This window comes from Macrotis lagotis, chromosome 4 (assembly GCF_037893015.1).
Source record: "Macrotis lagotis isolate mMagLag1 chromosome 4, bilby.v1.9.chrom.fasta, whole genome shotgun sequence".
NCBI classification, from domain to species: domain Eukaryota; kingdom Metazoa; phylum Chordata; class Mammalia; order Peramelemorphia; family Peramelidae; genus Macrotis; species Macrotis lagotis.
In genome coordinates, this window is record NC_133661.1 from 58,717,430 (window position 1) to 58,735,192 (window position 17,763).

The 17,763-nt window shown below is 39.6% G+C and overlaps 1 protein-coding gene across 4 annotated transcripts in view; it reads right to left on the reverse strand.

Annotated features, from left to right (window-relative positions):
• DLG5 (discs large MAGUK scaffold protein 5) overlaps positions 1-17,763 on the reverse strand; it is a 158,945-nt gene that overhangs the window by 68,870 nt on the left and 72,312 nt on the right. For all 4 annotated transcript variants that reach the window (XM_074232926.1, XM_074232924.1, XM_074232925.1 and 1 more), the window contains 3 exons: positions 6,153-6,321; positions 3,773-3,916; positions 2,010-2,193 (listed from right to left, as the gene is read on the reverse strand). In XM_074232926.1, the coding sequence (XP_074089027.1) occupies positions 2,010-2,193; positions 3,773-3,916; positions 6,153-6,321 (497 nt within the window). The remainder of the gene's footprint in view (positions 1-2,009; positions 2,194-3,772; positions 3,917-6,152; positions 6,322-17,763) is intronic.

Below are 17,763 nucleotides of genomic sequence, written 5' to 3' on the forward strand. Positions count from 1 at the left end.
CAGGTTTGATAATACCATAGTGGATAGAGCACTCAATTTGGAACCAGGAAGACTCATCTTCATGAGTTCAAATCAAAGCTCAGACATTACTAGTGGTGGACAAATCATTTCACCCTGTTGGCCTCAATTTTCCTCATCTGGAGAAGAAAGTGGAAAGCTACTCCAGTATCTTCACCACAAAAACTCCAAATGGGTCACACAGAGTCAAAAATTACTTGCACCCCCTCCCCCCAGGAGGTCTGTAAGTAAAGTTTAGATGACTAGATCTCTGAGAAGGAAGGAGGGAAGGAGGGAAGAAAGGAAGGAAAGAAAAGAAAGAAGGAAGAGAAGGAAGGAAGGAAGGAAAGAAGGAAGGAGGGAAGGAGGGAAGGACGGAGGGAGGGAAAGAAGGAAGGGAAAAGGCAATGAAGTTTTATATAATGTAAATAAATAGATGTCTCCCCACTTCAAGTTGCCTGAAATCAGGGCCCACTGGCACCATTATGGACAGCCTGCTGTGCTATTTGTGAAGAACTTGCTCATGAGAATGTCTGAAAAGAGATAAAAGCATCAAAAGCAGGGCTGGGCCCTCCTCCATGAAACAAGGTTTCACCCCAAGCATTAAAAACATCTTCACTAACACATGATGTCTCTTCTACATCACAGTGGAGATCTGAAAAGTGCTGCTCCCATTGTACAGAGAAAGTGAGGCAGAGAGGAGTCTTCCCTGCACGGACTGAACACAGAGTTCATATGGTCAGAGTCTTAAAGACCATTAGATCAGGACCAAATGGGTCCAGTTTGTGACTATCTGTGGACACTGAGAGAAATGATTATTAATAATCAGTAATTTGAGGACTTCCAGAATTGTCCTTTTTCTAAAGTCTTAATTTAAGTCTCTTGAAGTGGGGTGGCTAGGTGACACAGTGGATAGAGTACTTGCCCTGGAGTCAGGAGTAGCTGAGTTCAAATCCAGCCTCAGACACTTAATTACCTAGCTGTGTGGCCTTGGGCAAGCCACTTAACCCCATTTCCCTTCAAAAACCTAAAAAAAAAAGTCTCTTGAAGAACACTGCTGAGAATGAGACTGGGTTAACCATCACTTTCAAGACCTCACCCAGTGGGAGCATGGCTTGGGTGGGACATACAGTCTTTGAATAGATTGCTTAAGGCTGGGGGTGGTCTGATCAGAGATAAAGCCTCAGTCCAAGGGTGACTGTTACTCACAACCCCTCATTGAACATCTACACATCAAATGATATCTAAACTATGAGTCCACAGAGCCTCAGTCCAAGGGTGACTGTTACTCACAACCCCTCATTGAACATCTACACATCAAATGATATCTAAACTATGAGTCCACACACATAGGCCAAAAGACCATTAATTACATATATAGGCGGCCTTCCTAACAAAATGACTAAATTACCCAGAAACTATATCTCTTGAACCTTTTTAATCGTCAAAATTTCAAAGAGGGAAGGGGGGAGATGGAAGGGGGTCTATGAATTTACATAGGGAAAAAAAACCTACCTCTTCAATATTATAACCTTTGTAACATTTTTTAATGCATTTAAAAATATTAATCTGAGAAGGCTTCCCCAGACAGCCACAGGAGTCTAAGAACCTATGGTCTGAATCAAGACCCTCATTTTACAGGAGGAAGTTGAAGTCAGAGTATTGTGCTGAAGATTACAGGGGGAACCTATGACAGAATCAGCAGGGGAATAACTGAGGCCTCCTTCACTTCATCATGCAACCAGTCTTCAAAACCCAGATCCCAAGGACTTCACATCTGCTATTCCTACCTTTAAGTCACTATAACCTCAGCAGCTGAGAATAGAGATGAAACCAGCAATAGCCACAGGGTTGACCCCTAAATACACTTTGAACAATGCCAAAGCATTTTGACAACTCTCATCATTTGATCCTCAGAATAAGCCCGTGGGGGGCAAGGTAGAGGGCTCCAAGTTAAATGTGTTCCACCCACTAGACCCAGGACCTCCCCAACCTTCCCCCTACCAGCCTACCTGCTGCTGCTGGGCCCGGAGGTCAATGATCTCCTTCTGGTCCTCCTCTCGAAGCCGTTTCATGTCTTCACATGATTGCTGCAGGTGGTTCCGTTCCCGGAGCAGCTGTCCATTCTCCCGCCTCAATGTGTCCACGTCCTCCTTCAGTTGCGCCTGGTCACTCAGGAGTCGGTTGTGGAGAGTGCTGAAAAAGAGCCCTCACTGAGCCACAGAATACCTTGTCCCCTGAAAAACCACATCACACCAAAAGGCCCCCATCAGCAATCCCTATGTAGAAGGGAGCAAGGATAGGCTAACCACAGATGGAGGTTTCCAAGGGACAGGCCAAAATCAGGTAGCCAGAACTGAGCTGGTCACATAAAACAAATGAGCTAAATATATAAAATGTACCAAATTCACAAGGCAGGAGAAGCAAACAAACAAACAAAAAAAAAAGACCTTTCTTTCTTAAAAGACACTATGAAAATAAAGTCTGACAGCTAAATGACACCTAAGGTAAAAAGAGCCCCAACATGCCAGGAACTATATAACCTTTAAGACCCAAGACCTGGGCTGATATCAGATGGAAGCTATTGTTTAAAGAGGAAGGGGGGAATATGTTCAAAACCTGAGGGAGGATGTCTCCTAGTTTCCCCTTCTCCAAAAAAGGAAGAGTTGCATTGGGCTAAGGAACATTCATATAAATGCCCTAACAGTATGGTACAGTGGAGAGACCTTGGAATATTTGAGTGTCATGGGACTGGACTTCAAATCTCTAGACTGCCAGTAACTACCATGTGATCTTGGGCAAGTCTTGGTCCTTTATCCAAGTTTGATATATAAGAGTTGATCTAGAAGGTCCATTCCAACCAAAAAAAAGAAATAGAGAACCACTAAACTAATTCAAACTGTTCCAAAGGTATATCTTCATCTATTATTTCATTTAATCATCAAAGCAAGCCTAGGAGAAATGTAGGCATCTGACAATGAAGAAACTGAAGCCCAGAAATAGCTGGTGAACAAACAAAGAACAGAACCCAGTCCTAGATTTCTGGCTTGAAATACAGGACTCCAAAAAAGTACATGAGGAAAAGTTGGGAGGGTTTGGCAGAGAGCTTGCATGCCCTTTAACCCAGGGATACAACCAACAGACCTATATCTCAGAGAGACCAGAGAAATTGGAAAGGGAATATGTACAAAATAGCCATTTTTAATGGGAGCAAGGAACTGGAAACTAAGGAGGTGAACCTCAATTGGGTAATGGTTGAATAAATTATAGTATATGAATGTAATGGAATATTGTGTGCTTTAAGAAAGGATGAATGCAATGATTTCAGAAACATGGGAAGGCTTGTATAAACTACTGTAGAACAATAATGAGAGCAGAAACAAGAAAATAATTTAAACAAACAATAATATAAAGAAAGAAAACAACTTCCAAAGACTCTGAAGAATGCTGTTCAAAGCAGGGATCAACCATGATTGCTGAGGACAGAAGATAAAGCATGTTACCCACCTCCAAAAAGAGGTAAAACATGCAAAGTGAAGAATAAGTTACAAATTTGGGGGCAATGTGGAAATTTTCTTTGCTTGACTATGCACCTTTGTTATAGGGGTTGTTTTTATTTTTCTTTTGGGGGGACTGAAAAGGAGAAAAAATGAAATTCTTGTTAATTTTAAATTTTTTAAATTTTAATTAATTTCTTAATTTTATTTTTTTAATTAACCAAAAAAGATTTGGCACTAAGAGTTCACAGAGTATTATCTAACAGGACAACACTTACTGGTAAAAGTCAGCCTCTTTAGCAACCTCCTCACATCTCTTCAGGGTCTTAGTATGTTGATTCTGGAGGGATTGCAGGTCTGACATGGCCCTCATGCACTGAATCTTCAGTCTCTCATAGTCAGGGTTCAGCTTGTGATATGGTCTGCCAGAGAGAAAAAAAAATAAACCAAATTAACACAACCAAGACAAAGTAATGAGCACTCAACCCCCTCATGGATCAATAGTGAGAAACAGGACTAACAAATTTAGGTCCAATATCTTTTGTGACCTTCCTCTAACACTCCATCTCACTCTAATTTCTCCCTGTAACAGCCAGAAACCAACAATTGAACACTTTATTATTTAGTATCCTTTACTATCCAAGGGGCAGGTAGATGGTATCACAGTGAATAGAAGACTGGGACTAGAATTAGGAAGACTCATCTTCTTGAGTTCAAATTTGGCCTCAGACACCCTGACTATGACCCTGAAAAAGTCACTTAACTCTTTGACTCAATTTCCTCATCTGTAAAATGAATTGGAGAAGGAAATGGCAAAATATTCTAGTGTCCTTGAAAAGAAAACCCCAAGTGGGGTCACCAAGGCTCAGACACAACCGAACACAAAAATGATTCTCTAATTGTTTTATTTGTGTTGGTCTCTTCAGTCTAACTGGACCATAAATTTCCTGGGGGTAAAAACAGTGTTTTTCCTCTTCCCCTGGATGCCCCACTGTACCTAGTACAAGACTGAGAACAGTCACTGTTTAACCAAAATTTCATGATTTTCTTCTCCAAGAAGACCCGATACCCAATTGCTGCATTCCCATGACAGAGGAGAGTTCCTGCCTCCCTGAAGTGAAGACTTCACAGGCTTAAGAATCATTAGATCACTACACTTGAAAAAAATACTCCAATTGAAGCCCAGAAGGACTTTAAAAGTATGAAAATTAAGCAGAATTGGGAGAGGTCAAGGATCATGCCATTTAACAATGATGACAGTAACAATACTTAGTGCTTTAAGATTTCCAAAATGGGGGAAGCTAGGGGGTGCAGTGGATAGAGCACTGGTCCTAGAGTCAGGAGACCCTCAGTTCAAATCCAGCCAGACATTTAATAATTGCCTAGTTGTGTGACCTTAGGCAAGTCACTTAATCCCACTGCCTTAAATAAATAAATGTTTTTAAAAAGGATTTCCAAGATGTTTTACAAGTATTATCTCATTTGATCCTCATCACAACCCTATAAGGTAGATACTTTTGTCAATGTTATTTTGCAGAGGAGGAAGCTGAGACAGAGAGTAGGAAGTGTCTGAGGAAAGACTCAAATTCAGATCTTCTTAACTCCAAGTCTAGCATCTTATCTACTTGCACCATCTAGTTATGCCCCCAAAAATGTACTTGAGTTACCCCAAAGTGATCATTTTTTCCTAATTCATCATCTCTTCTTCTGCTAGGAAGTATGGTAACATAAAAAGACAAAAAACTTGGGGATCTTGGGATTCAAATTTGAGGTTCAGCTCTTGGCTTTGGTTTCACTGCTCTTGGCCTCAGGTTCCCCACCTTTAAGATAGGGAGATTGGTCTAGATGATCCAAGATTCCCTCTGCTTCTAGCTCTAATGATCTATTATTAAGAAACTTCCAGCATCTCAGAGAAACAAAGGATCATGTTCCCTCCCACCTTGAATCCTACTTTTTAAGAAGATAGGACCTCAGAGATCAGGTAGATAGAACAAAGAATCTTTTCTGATATAAATCTCTAATAAGAGATTAATAATAATTTCTAAGATAATCTTTGAACTTTAACACATCATGTAAACTCCTAAATAAGAATTAATCATTTTAATAGCTTAAGACTACACTAAAAGTTTGTATACGCTCTGTATGTTCTTAAATATGGTCATGTTGTCTCTCCCTTTAGAATGTGAACTCCTTGAGGGAGTTATTTCTATTTTCATAGAATTATTTCTATTTTTATATTCCCAGTCCTGTCATAGAGCAGCTATTTAATGTATGTGTACCAAGGAACGTGCTATCTCCTTCATTAGAATGTAAGTTCCTTGAGGGTAGGCACGGTTTTTACCTTCCTTTGTATCATCAGCACCCTAGTGAACTAACTGGCATATAGCAGATAATGGATAAATGTTTCTGGCTACTGCTTGATCTAATTGATATGTATATGCTATGTAAAGGAACTATTTTAAGATTAAAAAACTTAAGCTTTATAAAGCAGTGCAATGGTAGAGTAACATTTAAGAATCTAGAAGGGAAGGAGGATTCATGCTTATGTTTCTATCTCTAGCACTTAGCATTGGGTACTGCAAATATTTACTAGATACATGAGGAATGAATAAATTGAATGAATGAAAGCAGAACAGTAAAGCAGGCAGGAGATATGACCTGCAGTCATCAAAAGTCGAACCAGGAGACGACAGGGCCAGACGCTTCCTCAGTTCATCCCTCTCTCGGGTGATCAGCCTCAATTGAATCAAAAGAGTCTCCACTTTTTCATTGGCCTGTCTGCTCTCTGTGCTGGGCGGAGGAGGAGAGGAGGCCTTCCCAGTCGTGCCTGGAGAAAAAGCAGACAACCATCAAAACTGTCCAATTAGTGGAGCCCTTGAAAACAGCCAAGAGTCTCAATGTGCATTATCTCGTTTAAGCTTCATATCAGCCCTGGGATGGAGATACTGATGCTATTTATTATCCCAATTTTCAGAAAGAAAGAAGCCTAAGAGAGATGAGATTTTGTTCAGAGGTGCACAGCCTCAGGAGGGATCTAAACCCATCTTCCTGTCTTCAAATCCAGTTTTCAATCCACTCTGTCATTCTGTTCACTAGACTACACCACCCGCCCTCCTTTCCCATTACCCAATGACGTAGTCTGGCCCTGGTCTACTTTCCCCAACTAGTCCAACCTGTGTAACCAAAAAGTCCTTTACAATCCTGTGGCCCAATAGTCACTCAGACTTATTCATCTCTATTTGACTATAGGTCTAACAAGATGCTTTCACATGATACTTTCCAAATTATTCAGTCTATACTTTTTTGTACAGTTTTTTAAATTATATTTCACAGAATAAATAATCTCCAATTTGTCATATATATAAACACATATACAAAATAGTTATATACAACTATATAATGATTATGTTAGAACTTTTAAACAAAACTATATAACAAAAACCTACATATAATATACACAAAAACTTAAATATAGAATTGTTTCTGGTCTCCTCATTAGACTGTGAGCAACTTGAGAGAAGGACTTTCCCCTTTCTTTATATTCTCAAAGCTTAGCTCATAATGGGTATTTAATATTGTTCCCCCTTTATTTTTGAAGAGGACAAATGACATCATAGGGTGACTCACTTGCATGTGAATTAGATTCAAATCAACTAGAGTCATCCAAGTCCAATGGCAGGACAAAAGTCAGCATGACTAGTGATGGCCCAGGATGCAATGGATGACCTTGGTTTCTTTGATGTCTGACCCAGCTCTAAGTGCTCCACAGCACCTGCTTCAGCCACCTTCATAGCCATTAGAACATGCTCTCATTTGCCCATTCCACCAAGGTAAATTTTCACATACTTAAGAGCAGACACCCCCTGAACACACCAATGGATATGAGAGTTGTAGGTTATCCTCAGTCTGGTTTAGCCATCTGCTGAGATAGTTTTACCAGGATGTGGTATCTCAAACTCAACATACTCAAAACAAAATTCATTTTCTTTCCCATCACTCTTTTAAACTTTCCTTTGTCCTTTGGCTTTTAAGGGTAAAACATCTTTTCAGTCAGTCAGATTATCACCCTTGGAGTCAGTTTCTAATTCACCCTTACCCCACACTCCCAAACCAACTGCCATATCTTATCACTCTTACCTCCAGAACACTTCTCCCATCCATTCTCTACTCTCCATTCACAAAGCTTTCACCCTCATTAAGGCTATCATCACCTTTCTCCAGGATCTCCTTATGGGTCTTCCTCCCGCAAATTTCTCTTATCTCAAATCCATCCTCCACTGCCAAAGTCTGATCACACCCTTCCCTTTCCCAATGAACCATGACAGTGGTTTTCAAAAACTTAAAGGATCAAATATAAATTCCTCTATTTGTCAATTAATAACCTTTCAAATGTTTTGTTTCTTGAATCCTGAGTTTCTTTAGTTTTCTATCCCCAACTATGACTGAAAGCTTCCTAAATTCAGAGATTATAATTATAAATATACTGCTTTATGTAACCATCAACCAGCATATATTTAAGTACCTTTAGTCATTTATTATTTATCAATTTATTATGCAACATTATTAAGCAATGAACCAAACATTATAATGGGCACTGGAGATGGATATAAAAACAGAAACGAAATCAATCCTAGTAATCAAAAATGAGATGCAAATACAAAGTTATTGGTAAGTAGAAGCCTTCAAAGAGGAAAAGCAAATTAGTAGCTTGTAGTAGTAATTGGTAGACAACTAGAATTGAAGGCTTCCATCAGAAAAACATGAAGAAGGAATACCTTCCATCATGAGGGAGGAAAAAAGCATTACACAGAGACAGAAGATGGCATTATGTGAGAGGAACAGAGAAAAGCCTAGTTTTATATTAACTAGCAGAGGGCTAGAAAAATACTAGGGGCATCTAGGTGACTCAAAGGATAGTGTAGTATACCAGGCCTATAGCCATGAAGTTCCAATCTAGTTTCAGGCACTTGATAGCTACGTGACACTAGGCAAGTCATTTAACCTAATTTTTTGCCTCAGTTTCCTCATCTGTAAATGAGCTAGAAAAGAAAATGGCAAACCACTCCAATATCTTTGCCAAGAAAATACGAAAGGACTGAACAAAATGTGGTTGTGCAGATATTAAGAGAAAAAGCCAATATTTGAATACTGAACCTCTGGCTCTGTATATATGATTCTGTTGTTATGAAATCTTTCCTAACTGGCAGTATCCCCACCAAAAGAGAACACAACTGAAAAATGATTCATCTGTAACAACAAACCCATTTGGCAACATGATGCAGTAGAGAGGGAGGGAACCCAGGGCAAGTAACTCAAGGGTCATATTCCCTCTGAAATTTTATCCAGTTTTAAAACTTATTAGACATCTTCCTCATAATCCTATGAAATGGGATGTTATTATTATTATTATTATTATCCCCATTTTAAGGATAAAGAAACAGAAATTTGGAGAGTGGTCAAGAGACTTATTCATGACTCCACAAAGTATTAGAGCTAAGATTCAAATCCAGGGCTCCTGGATCCCAATCTATCCCTCCTCCCCATGAGCATATCAGAACTGGAAAGAACCTTGGCCATCATCCAGTCCAAGCCCCCTCATTTTACAAATGAAGACACTATGGCCCAAAGAGAGAAGTAATTTACTACCAAAGGCCATGAGACAAGTTCATTGCCTTCTGGCTTTTCTACCAATTCAATCTGTTTCAGCATATGCCAATTCAAAGCTCCAGTTCTGTTCCCCTACATCACCCAAACTCCCTTTCCAGTAACTTGCCTAACCCCTCATAGACAAAGATTCTGTCAGAAGTTCAAGCGACTGCCAGGGCCCCACAATAGTTCACCCTGCTCAGGTTTCACTTCCAATTCAGGAGGTGCAGGGCACCTAACTATCAAGGGCTAGGTCGCTGCCAGGATCTACCTTCACCCAGGCTACTGAATTGAGTTTCATTCTTCTGCCAAATCCTCTCAACCTTCCTAAAAACAAATAAAACATGCCCCAGGAGCAGAACAGATGCTGAACATGTGAAGATGTAGGAAACATGAGAAAGTCTTGGTTCCTGAACCACACTCCATGCTCAGCCTTCCTCATACTGTTCCTTTGTTCAGAAGGAACCTGCCAGAAAATGATACCAGCTACCAATTTCTCAAGCCAATCCCTCCGATCTTCCCTTAATCTCCATACTCAATGATGCCTTGGTTCTGCAGGGCATCTTTTCACTTTGGGGAGACAAAACGTATATTCCTTGCCAACAATAAATCGGGGACTAGTGATGAAAGCCAACTCCCTCGTTTTGAGGATGAGAATACAAAAGACCAGAGAAACAGAGCATCCCAAAGGACCCAAAGCTATTAGGAAAAGAGGCAACAAAAAACACTGGTTCATGTGGGAGTACCTTTTTCACCTTTCAGTACATACAGGCTCTCATTCCCTTACCCTGAGTTAGGACTTTCTCCACCATCTCTACAAGGAAAAGCTAACCTTGCCCCCAAGTCATCCAGTGGAGAGGCATACACAGAGCCCTTGATCCACTCACCATTCCAGGGACTTCCCAGAACACAACCCCTTCCCTAGCCTCTCCACCTGTTCTAACTCCTCCCCAACCTATCTTTCTGGCCTCAGTGGGCATTATTCTTCCCCTCCCTCTCTATACAATCTAGTCAAACTAGATTTCTCTCAGTTCCTCACACATGGCATTCCATCGCCCACCTCCATGTCTCTGCATTGGTTGTCCCACATGCTTGGAATGCACTCTCTCATCAGAATCTTCCTTTCTTTAAGATGTACCCAGACTTCATTTAAGGAGGGAGCCAAAGACAGCTATTTCATCATTTCCTACTTGGCTGAACTCCTCCAGACTTGCAGTGAGCCCTGTAGAATCTCATCATCCTACAAGCTAACCACAAATCTGAAATTCATAACTCTTACCTATCAGTACCCCCTACCCTGAGGGTCCTTCCCTCCCTTGGAGTAGAGGATGGACAATGGAGAGCTCCTCCCAGATCCTTTTTTAAGGGAGGATGCCCAGGGCAAGCAATTTATCCTTTCCCACCAGCCTAAGCTCACTCCTTAGGACTTTTATTAGGCAGATACTTTCTTCTCCATAATTAGCCTACTAGTCATCTCCCTTTTTGGTAAGACCTTTTTAACCCTTTAGATGGCAAGCTCCTTGAGGGCAATGATTTTCCTTTCTTGGCATTCCAGTGGCAGTTCAGTCATTTTGTGTCTCACTCTTCCTGAGCCTAGGTGGAGTTTTCTTGGCAAAGATTCTGGCCTGATTTGACATTTCCTTTTCCAACTCATTATATAAATAAGGAAATTAAGGCAATTGGGTGAAGTATCTTGCCCAGGGATACACAACTAGTAAGTAAGAGTCTGCAGTCAGATTTGAACTTAGGTATTTCTGATTCCAGGTCTGCTCTATTTACTCTATGTACTTGGAAGACCCTTTATATCTCTAATATAATGCCAGACACTTATTAACTGAATGATCTTCTGCACAGAACTTTTTCCTAATTTCTTCCATTCTACTCTTCCTCCCAAACTACTGGATATGTGTATATATATATATATATATATATACATATATATATATATATGTATATATATATTTTAACTCCTCCATTACACTAGGAATGTAATATATACTTGTTAACTTTCTAAGACTAGCATGCAATCAGCTTCAAGATAGGGACTATCTAGTCTCATCTATTCTAGCATAGTATGTAGCACACAACTTAATAAATATAATTTTATTTATTGCTTCAAAACCACTAAATAAAGACAGAATCATAAAACTATGTCGAACCCCCAGAGATCTTCAAGCTAGGAGAAGCATCTAACTGACCTTGACTCCAGGTTTCAGGTAGGTTGAAGTCATTCAATGCCCAAAATTATCAGATAGGAAAAGGACTAGAACCCAAGTCCACTATTTACTTCCCAAAGCACTCCATCTCTCCCCAAAGTCACCAGCTATCTTGATAAGCGGAGTGGTGCGGAAGCCATTTTGCTGAAAGGTACCATGGAATAAAAATTCAAAAACAAATGGACCATAAGCTCTAAGAAAGAGCCCTCTACATAAGGATTGGTGAACACTAAGGAAACTTTGGAGTGGAACAGAGATAATCACTGAAGAGATTAGTGATGTCCTAAAAGAGGGAGAAGGGCATAAACCAAAATGGAAACATTATAACTTATCACACATCCTTGGGCAAATCATTTCCTAAGAGCTGATCTCTGAATAGTATTTTAAATAATAATAATATTAAATATTAAATAGTAATATTAAATTAAATTAAATAGTAAATAGTAATAATATTTAAATAGTATTTCAGGTCCCTTTACATGCATTATCCCATTTGCACTTCAACACAGCCATGTGAGATAGGTATCAGAGTTATTACACTCATCTACAAATGAGCAAACTAAGGCATGGAGAAGATTTAAGTAATCAGCCCGTGACCTCAAAGTTAATAAATATCAGCAGAACAGTCTGCAGGTCTTTTTGATTCCAAATCTGGCCACTATACTACACTGTGTCTGTTCCTGAGGTCTCTGGGTGGACCTTAGCTTTTCCAGTTGGCAAAATACTCCATTGTCTGACCTACATTGCAGGCCTCTAGTAGCGCAGTGGATATAGTGCCAAGCCTAATGTCAGCACTCAACTTTCTGAGTTCAAATCTGGTCTCAGACATTTATTAGCTGTGTGAACTTGGGCAATTCACTTAACCCTGTGTATCTCAGTTTCCTCATCTGTAAAATGAGCTGGTGAACGAAAAGACAAACATGCCAGTATCTTTGCCATAAAATTCCCAAATAGGGTTATAAACAGTCAGACACAATTGAAAACATGACTGACAACTGACCTACCTCAGTGGTACAAAGAAGATCAAATGAGATATAAATACATTGAAAAAGAAAGTGATTCGGAAATTTAACACATTATGGTATTATATTATTTATCCTTAGAAATGAAATCATAAAGTCATAGATTTAGCCCTGGGAAGAGTCCAGCACATCATTTTACAGATAAGAAAACTGAGGATCAAAAGAGAGTAAATGACCTGCCCAACATTATCCAAATTTGAAACAGCAGAGCCAGGATTTTAATCTACTAACTCCAATTTTACTACTCTTTTTTCCAAACACCATAGAGGAATGAATTTTCCAAGTTACAGAATTTTAGTCATTAAAGGAATAAACATTTTTATTCTCTGAATTCTTCTTTCAGGGTTTTTTTTTTTAGCAAGGCAAACAGGGTTAAGTGGTTTGCCCAAGGCCACACAGCTAGGTAATTATTAAGTGTCTGAGACCAGATTTGAACCCAGGTACTCCTGACTCCAGGGCCAGTGCTTTATCCACTATGCCACCTAGCCGCCCCCTATTCTCTGCATTCTTAATGGAAAATTTTCTAAAATATAATACTAAGCCTTCCACCCCAGTCTCACTTCATTGGTTCACTGTGAAGTCAAGGTGACCCTGTGTAGCCAAAGGCTACACGAATAGAGTACATTGTGTTCTTCTACCTGTTGGGTTCTGGACTTTGAACCTGGGAGGGTTGGGATGAAATTATGCCTCTGATATTTGCTAACTGTAAGACTTTGGGCAATTTCTATGACCCAAGACTCAAGTTTCCTTGGGGTTGAATTAGACAACTCTAAGGTCCTCTCCTATTCTAAATCTACAATCAAACTATGATTCATTGATAAACTTGAAATGTTAGGTAAAATCTAGGCAGGTCTCAACAAAGTATATCCCATATGAAAGAGGACACACAGACAAGTGACCCATAAAATATGCCAGCATGAATGGGTTTCAATCTGCTTCAAAAGGAGGGAACTTTCACTATGATGAAATCAAAGATCTATCTGGGAATATATTAAAAACCTTTGTCCAGTCCTTCACCAAAATGGGAAGGTTCTGGGGCTATAGGTCTAGCCACAAATTATAAATCTGTCACTTGAAGAGCAGTCAGGATGATTTCAAAGAGATTCATCTTTTGTGACTCTTGAGAGCATGAATTCCTTGGCCAACTCTTAAGAGGATGAATTCTTTGGTCAGAGCAATTCTCAAAGATAATCAATGAAGTCAATGGCAGGTTATGTTGGTCAGTTCAGGAAATAGCTACCCCACTGAAATTACAATTCCTCAAAGTATTAAATAATGTTACTTAATTCAATCAATGAGAGTTAGACTGGATATCATTTAACCTTTTCTACTAACAAAAATTCAGCATTATGGACATTATATGGCACTATAATTAATATGGTGATGCCTTCTAGGATAAACTCAGTTAACACCCCAGTGAAGCATCAAAGCCAGAATTCCTGACTTGGTCTTCATAATTTATTAAAAATAAAAACAAACCAAAAAACTCTTTGCTTCTAAAATAATTGACTCAAAACTTCTAAGTTTTTCTAGATTTTTTTTAAAGAGGAAAGAGTTTTTTTGGTTTTGTGGAGAGGGTGGGGAAAGGGTTATTGGGTTTGCATGCTTTTTATTTTGTCTTTGTACCATCTCCTCTTTTGGTCAACTATAAATTTCCTTTCTTATCATGCTATCTATTGCTTATAATTCTCCCTTACAGCTAATCTTTTATCTACTATCTATTATAATCCAACAAGAAGAGAGGGTTGTCAGGGGAAACTAGTTAATCCAACTTGTTAAATACTTAAGTCAGTAGACTCTGATCTCATCTTCCTGCTCTTCTATCTAGCTCCCACTGATCAATATGTTTCCTGTTGGCAGAGTGTGTTTTAGTTTCTTCATGTTCTCTTTACCTAAAACATTACTACCTTCCACATAAGTAAACCTTCAATAAAAACTTCCTAAACTGACCTGATGTTTTATATCATGCTGAGATAATGGGGTATCACTACATTATCGTCATTACTGATACCAAAGCAACTTGTTTTATTTACAATAATAACAAATACCATTTAAAATGGTTAAGTATAATAAAGTCTCAAACAGTCCACAGTGACAACACAAAGCAGAAGTAATCAGATTGGAGATCTTTCCTGATGAGTGAAATATACATTCCTAGAGAGTAGTGATAATAATTTTAAAAATTAATAATGATAATAATGATGATGCTGTTTCTCCTTTATTCTTGAAGAAAACCATGATATGGGGGATGGGGGGAGGGTAATGCCATGATAAGCAAGTGATTTGGATGAGTGAGGAGGTGCTATGCTAAGTCACCATCTTTACTTGCTCCAGAGCCATCTGGGTCCAGTGGTCACTATGAATCAGGATGACTGGAGATGGCCCTAGGTGTTAGGCAAGGAGTAAATCACTTGCCCTATGCCCTACTAATAAGTATCAAGTGTCTTGAGGCTGAATTTGAACCCAGGTCCTCCTGACTCCAAGGTCCTCCAACTCTATCCATAGCACCACCTGGATGAATGATACAATGATGGCTAATATATATATATATATATATATATATATATATATACACACACATATATATACACACACATATATATACACACACACACAAACACACACACACACAGTTTTAATGTTTACAAACTACTTTACATATTAATATTATCTCATTTAATCCTCATGACTCTAAAAGTAAAGTATTTTTATTATCCACTTCTTCAAATAAGAAACCTAAGTTTCCTAGATAGATCCAGAAGGGATTAAATTATAATGGCCCAAAAGGCAGTGATAGAGAGCTATAAGCCCCCAAATTAGGAAGGCTGAGGTTCATATCTTGCCTTTGACACATACTGACTGTGACTTCCCAATCACTTAGCCTCCCAGTGTCCCGGACAACTCCCTAAAATTCTTAGGTTTCATAGAAGGTGCCAATCTGCATTGGCAAAGTGATTTCCTCCCTGGGAGCTCCTCATACCAATGAAATCACAACTGAGGTCAGAAAGCATTTCAGAATAGTTGGTAATGATGATGCATAAGTGAGCTCACAGATTTTTTTAAATCATTTTTGGGCATTAATGCTATCTTCCCAGATTCTTTTCCTGCTTCTTTCCCTCCCTGGAATTAGCTCCTTGGTAGGAAGGGGAAGGAATACTTTATCCACATCACCTATTGCAAGTGACAATAGTCCATATCAAGTGAGCATGGCTGCAGGTCATCACCTTGGAAACCACTTCTCCTTTCCATCCCTGGGGGACAGTTTTCTTGGCTAGGGTCCCCTGCAGTAGAAGCAAATCCATTTGTTCCAAGAATGATACAACCCTTGGGGAACATCTAGGACAAGGGCCAAGGAGCAAGATGACCCCTGAACAACAGCAGCAGTCGGAGGTTATCCAAAGAAAGGCTAGAAGGTCTATGACTAGTTTCCTTTCTAAACACACTTTTGAAAGGAGAAAATATTTGTATAAGTGCCTAGTGTTTGGTGAATTGCAGGTACTAGATCAATGATTATTCTTCCCCTCCCCAGTGCTCCCTCTCAATCTGCACTGAGAAACTTCTTCCATCAGAATATCATGACACACTCTTAGGAGAGAATGTGAGCCTGCTCCTAATGATGGTTATAAGCCCTGGGAGAATAACTTTCCAGAGGACAGAGCATCTATTTTTGTTATAACAAATACAAGGGGTTAAATGAGCTCTGTTCTAATTAGAAGACATGGGTGGGAACCCAAAAGCATTAAAGAGTGCCCAAGACACCCAAGCTTGATGTCTCTATCCCAATTACACATGAAATTCTACACCAAGTTGCTTAAAACTGTAGACAATGGAAGCTAGTTTTTTTCTCCCCTTGCTCAAAAATGTATTTCCTTGCACAAAGATGTACTGGGTCTGTTGTTGTTGTTGCTTTTAAGGATCTATGATTTCAGAGGAAACTCCCTCCACCTCTAATGCAGGTCAGTAGTTAATGGGTGATTTGCCCAGTGTCATACAGTCTTACTCTGTCCCTACGGGCTTCTCACTCCTTCCTCCCCTCCTAGTACTACATGATTCAGCTGCACAGGTCTACATCCAAGTTGGCCAAACCAATTATATTTCCCATTCCTGTGACTTTGCACTGGCTCTCTCTTCTATGATTAGAATGTTCTGCCCTCTTCCCCCACCTTCCTTCAAGACTCAGCTCAAATCCTATCTTCTAGAAGAAGCTCTTTGTAGTTCCCTCCCCTCCCCACTTCCCAACTGCTAATGTTCTCTCCTTTTTAGACTACTTTCATCTACTCATATATTCCTAGTTATTTCCATGGTACTAAAGTCCCATTAGTAAACTCCCAGAGGGCAAGGATTAATTTTTTGCCTCTCTTTGAAATCTAGTACTTAGCTTAGCTCTCATAATAAATGCCTGTAAGCAGATTGATGAAGAATTCAATAGAGAAGTGATGAAAGAGTAGAGTAAAACATAAAATCTCTGAAGGAAAGAGTTTTTGTTGGTCACTCCTTTCTTTTTCAGTCTTGTTCAACTCTTCATAACCCTTGTTGTAGGGGTTAGCTTGGAAAAGATACTGAAGTGGCTTACCATTTCTTTCTCCAGATTATTTTATAGATGAGGAAACTGAAGTCGAAAATAGGATTAAGTGACTTGTCCTGGGTTATACACCAGTAAGCATTTGAAGCCAGATTTGAACTGAAGAAGATGAATCTTCCTGACTCCAGGCCTGGTGCCATGTCTACTGTACCACACAGCTGCCCTGTGACAAATGCTACCAGGAATAATTCTCCTCTTCCTTTACAACTAACCCTTTCCCAGAAGACAGAAATAAATCAAAGGAAATTAATTACATTTTCAGTATTTGGAGAGTGGGAATGACCACAGTGTCAATATTTAATATATTATACTTACCTACCAACCACAAGCCTTTATCACATGCAGCCCCTGTGCTAAACAGTGAGAATACAAAGTAAAGATAGAAGCAATCCTGGTCCACAAGAGGACTATAGTCCAATGAATGGGGACAACATACATAAATCAGATCATAAATACAGAGGAGAACAGAGCTTGTTAGTACAGAGCAAATACCTCACCCCTTCCATCCTCCCTAAGCAAAGGACATATGAAATCAGAGGAATTGTTTTCCAAGTCAACCTTAAGAAGTGGATGGGGCAACAAGAAGGGATCGTGTCTTAGGAGCTCTCTGATAAAATTCATCAGCTAAGGACTCTAACTAAACTTTCGAGAGACAGAACCCACAAAGGGACCCAGTGAGGCAGTTCTCCTACTCAAGGTAACCAGGAAAAGAGCAGAAAGGCTCTGCTCCCCGGGATTGGAGAGGCGGCCTGCCAGAGGGGTGGCCTGCCAGAGCCAAAGAACCTCAGCCTCCCGGAGGCAGC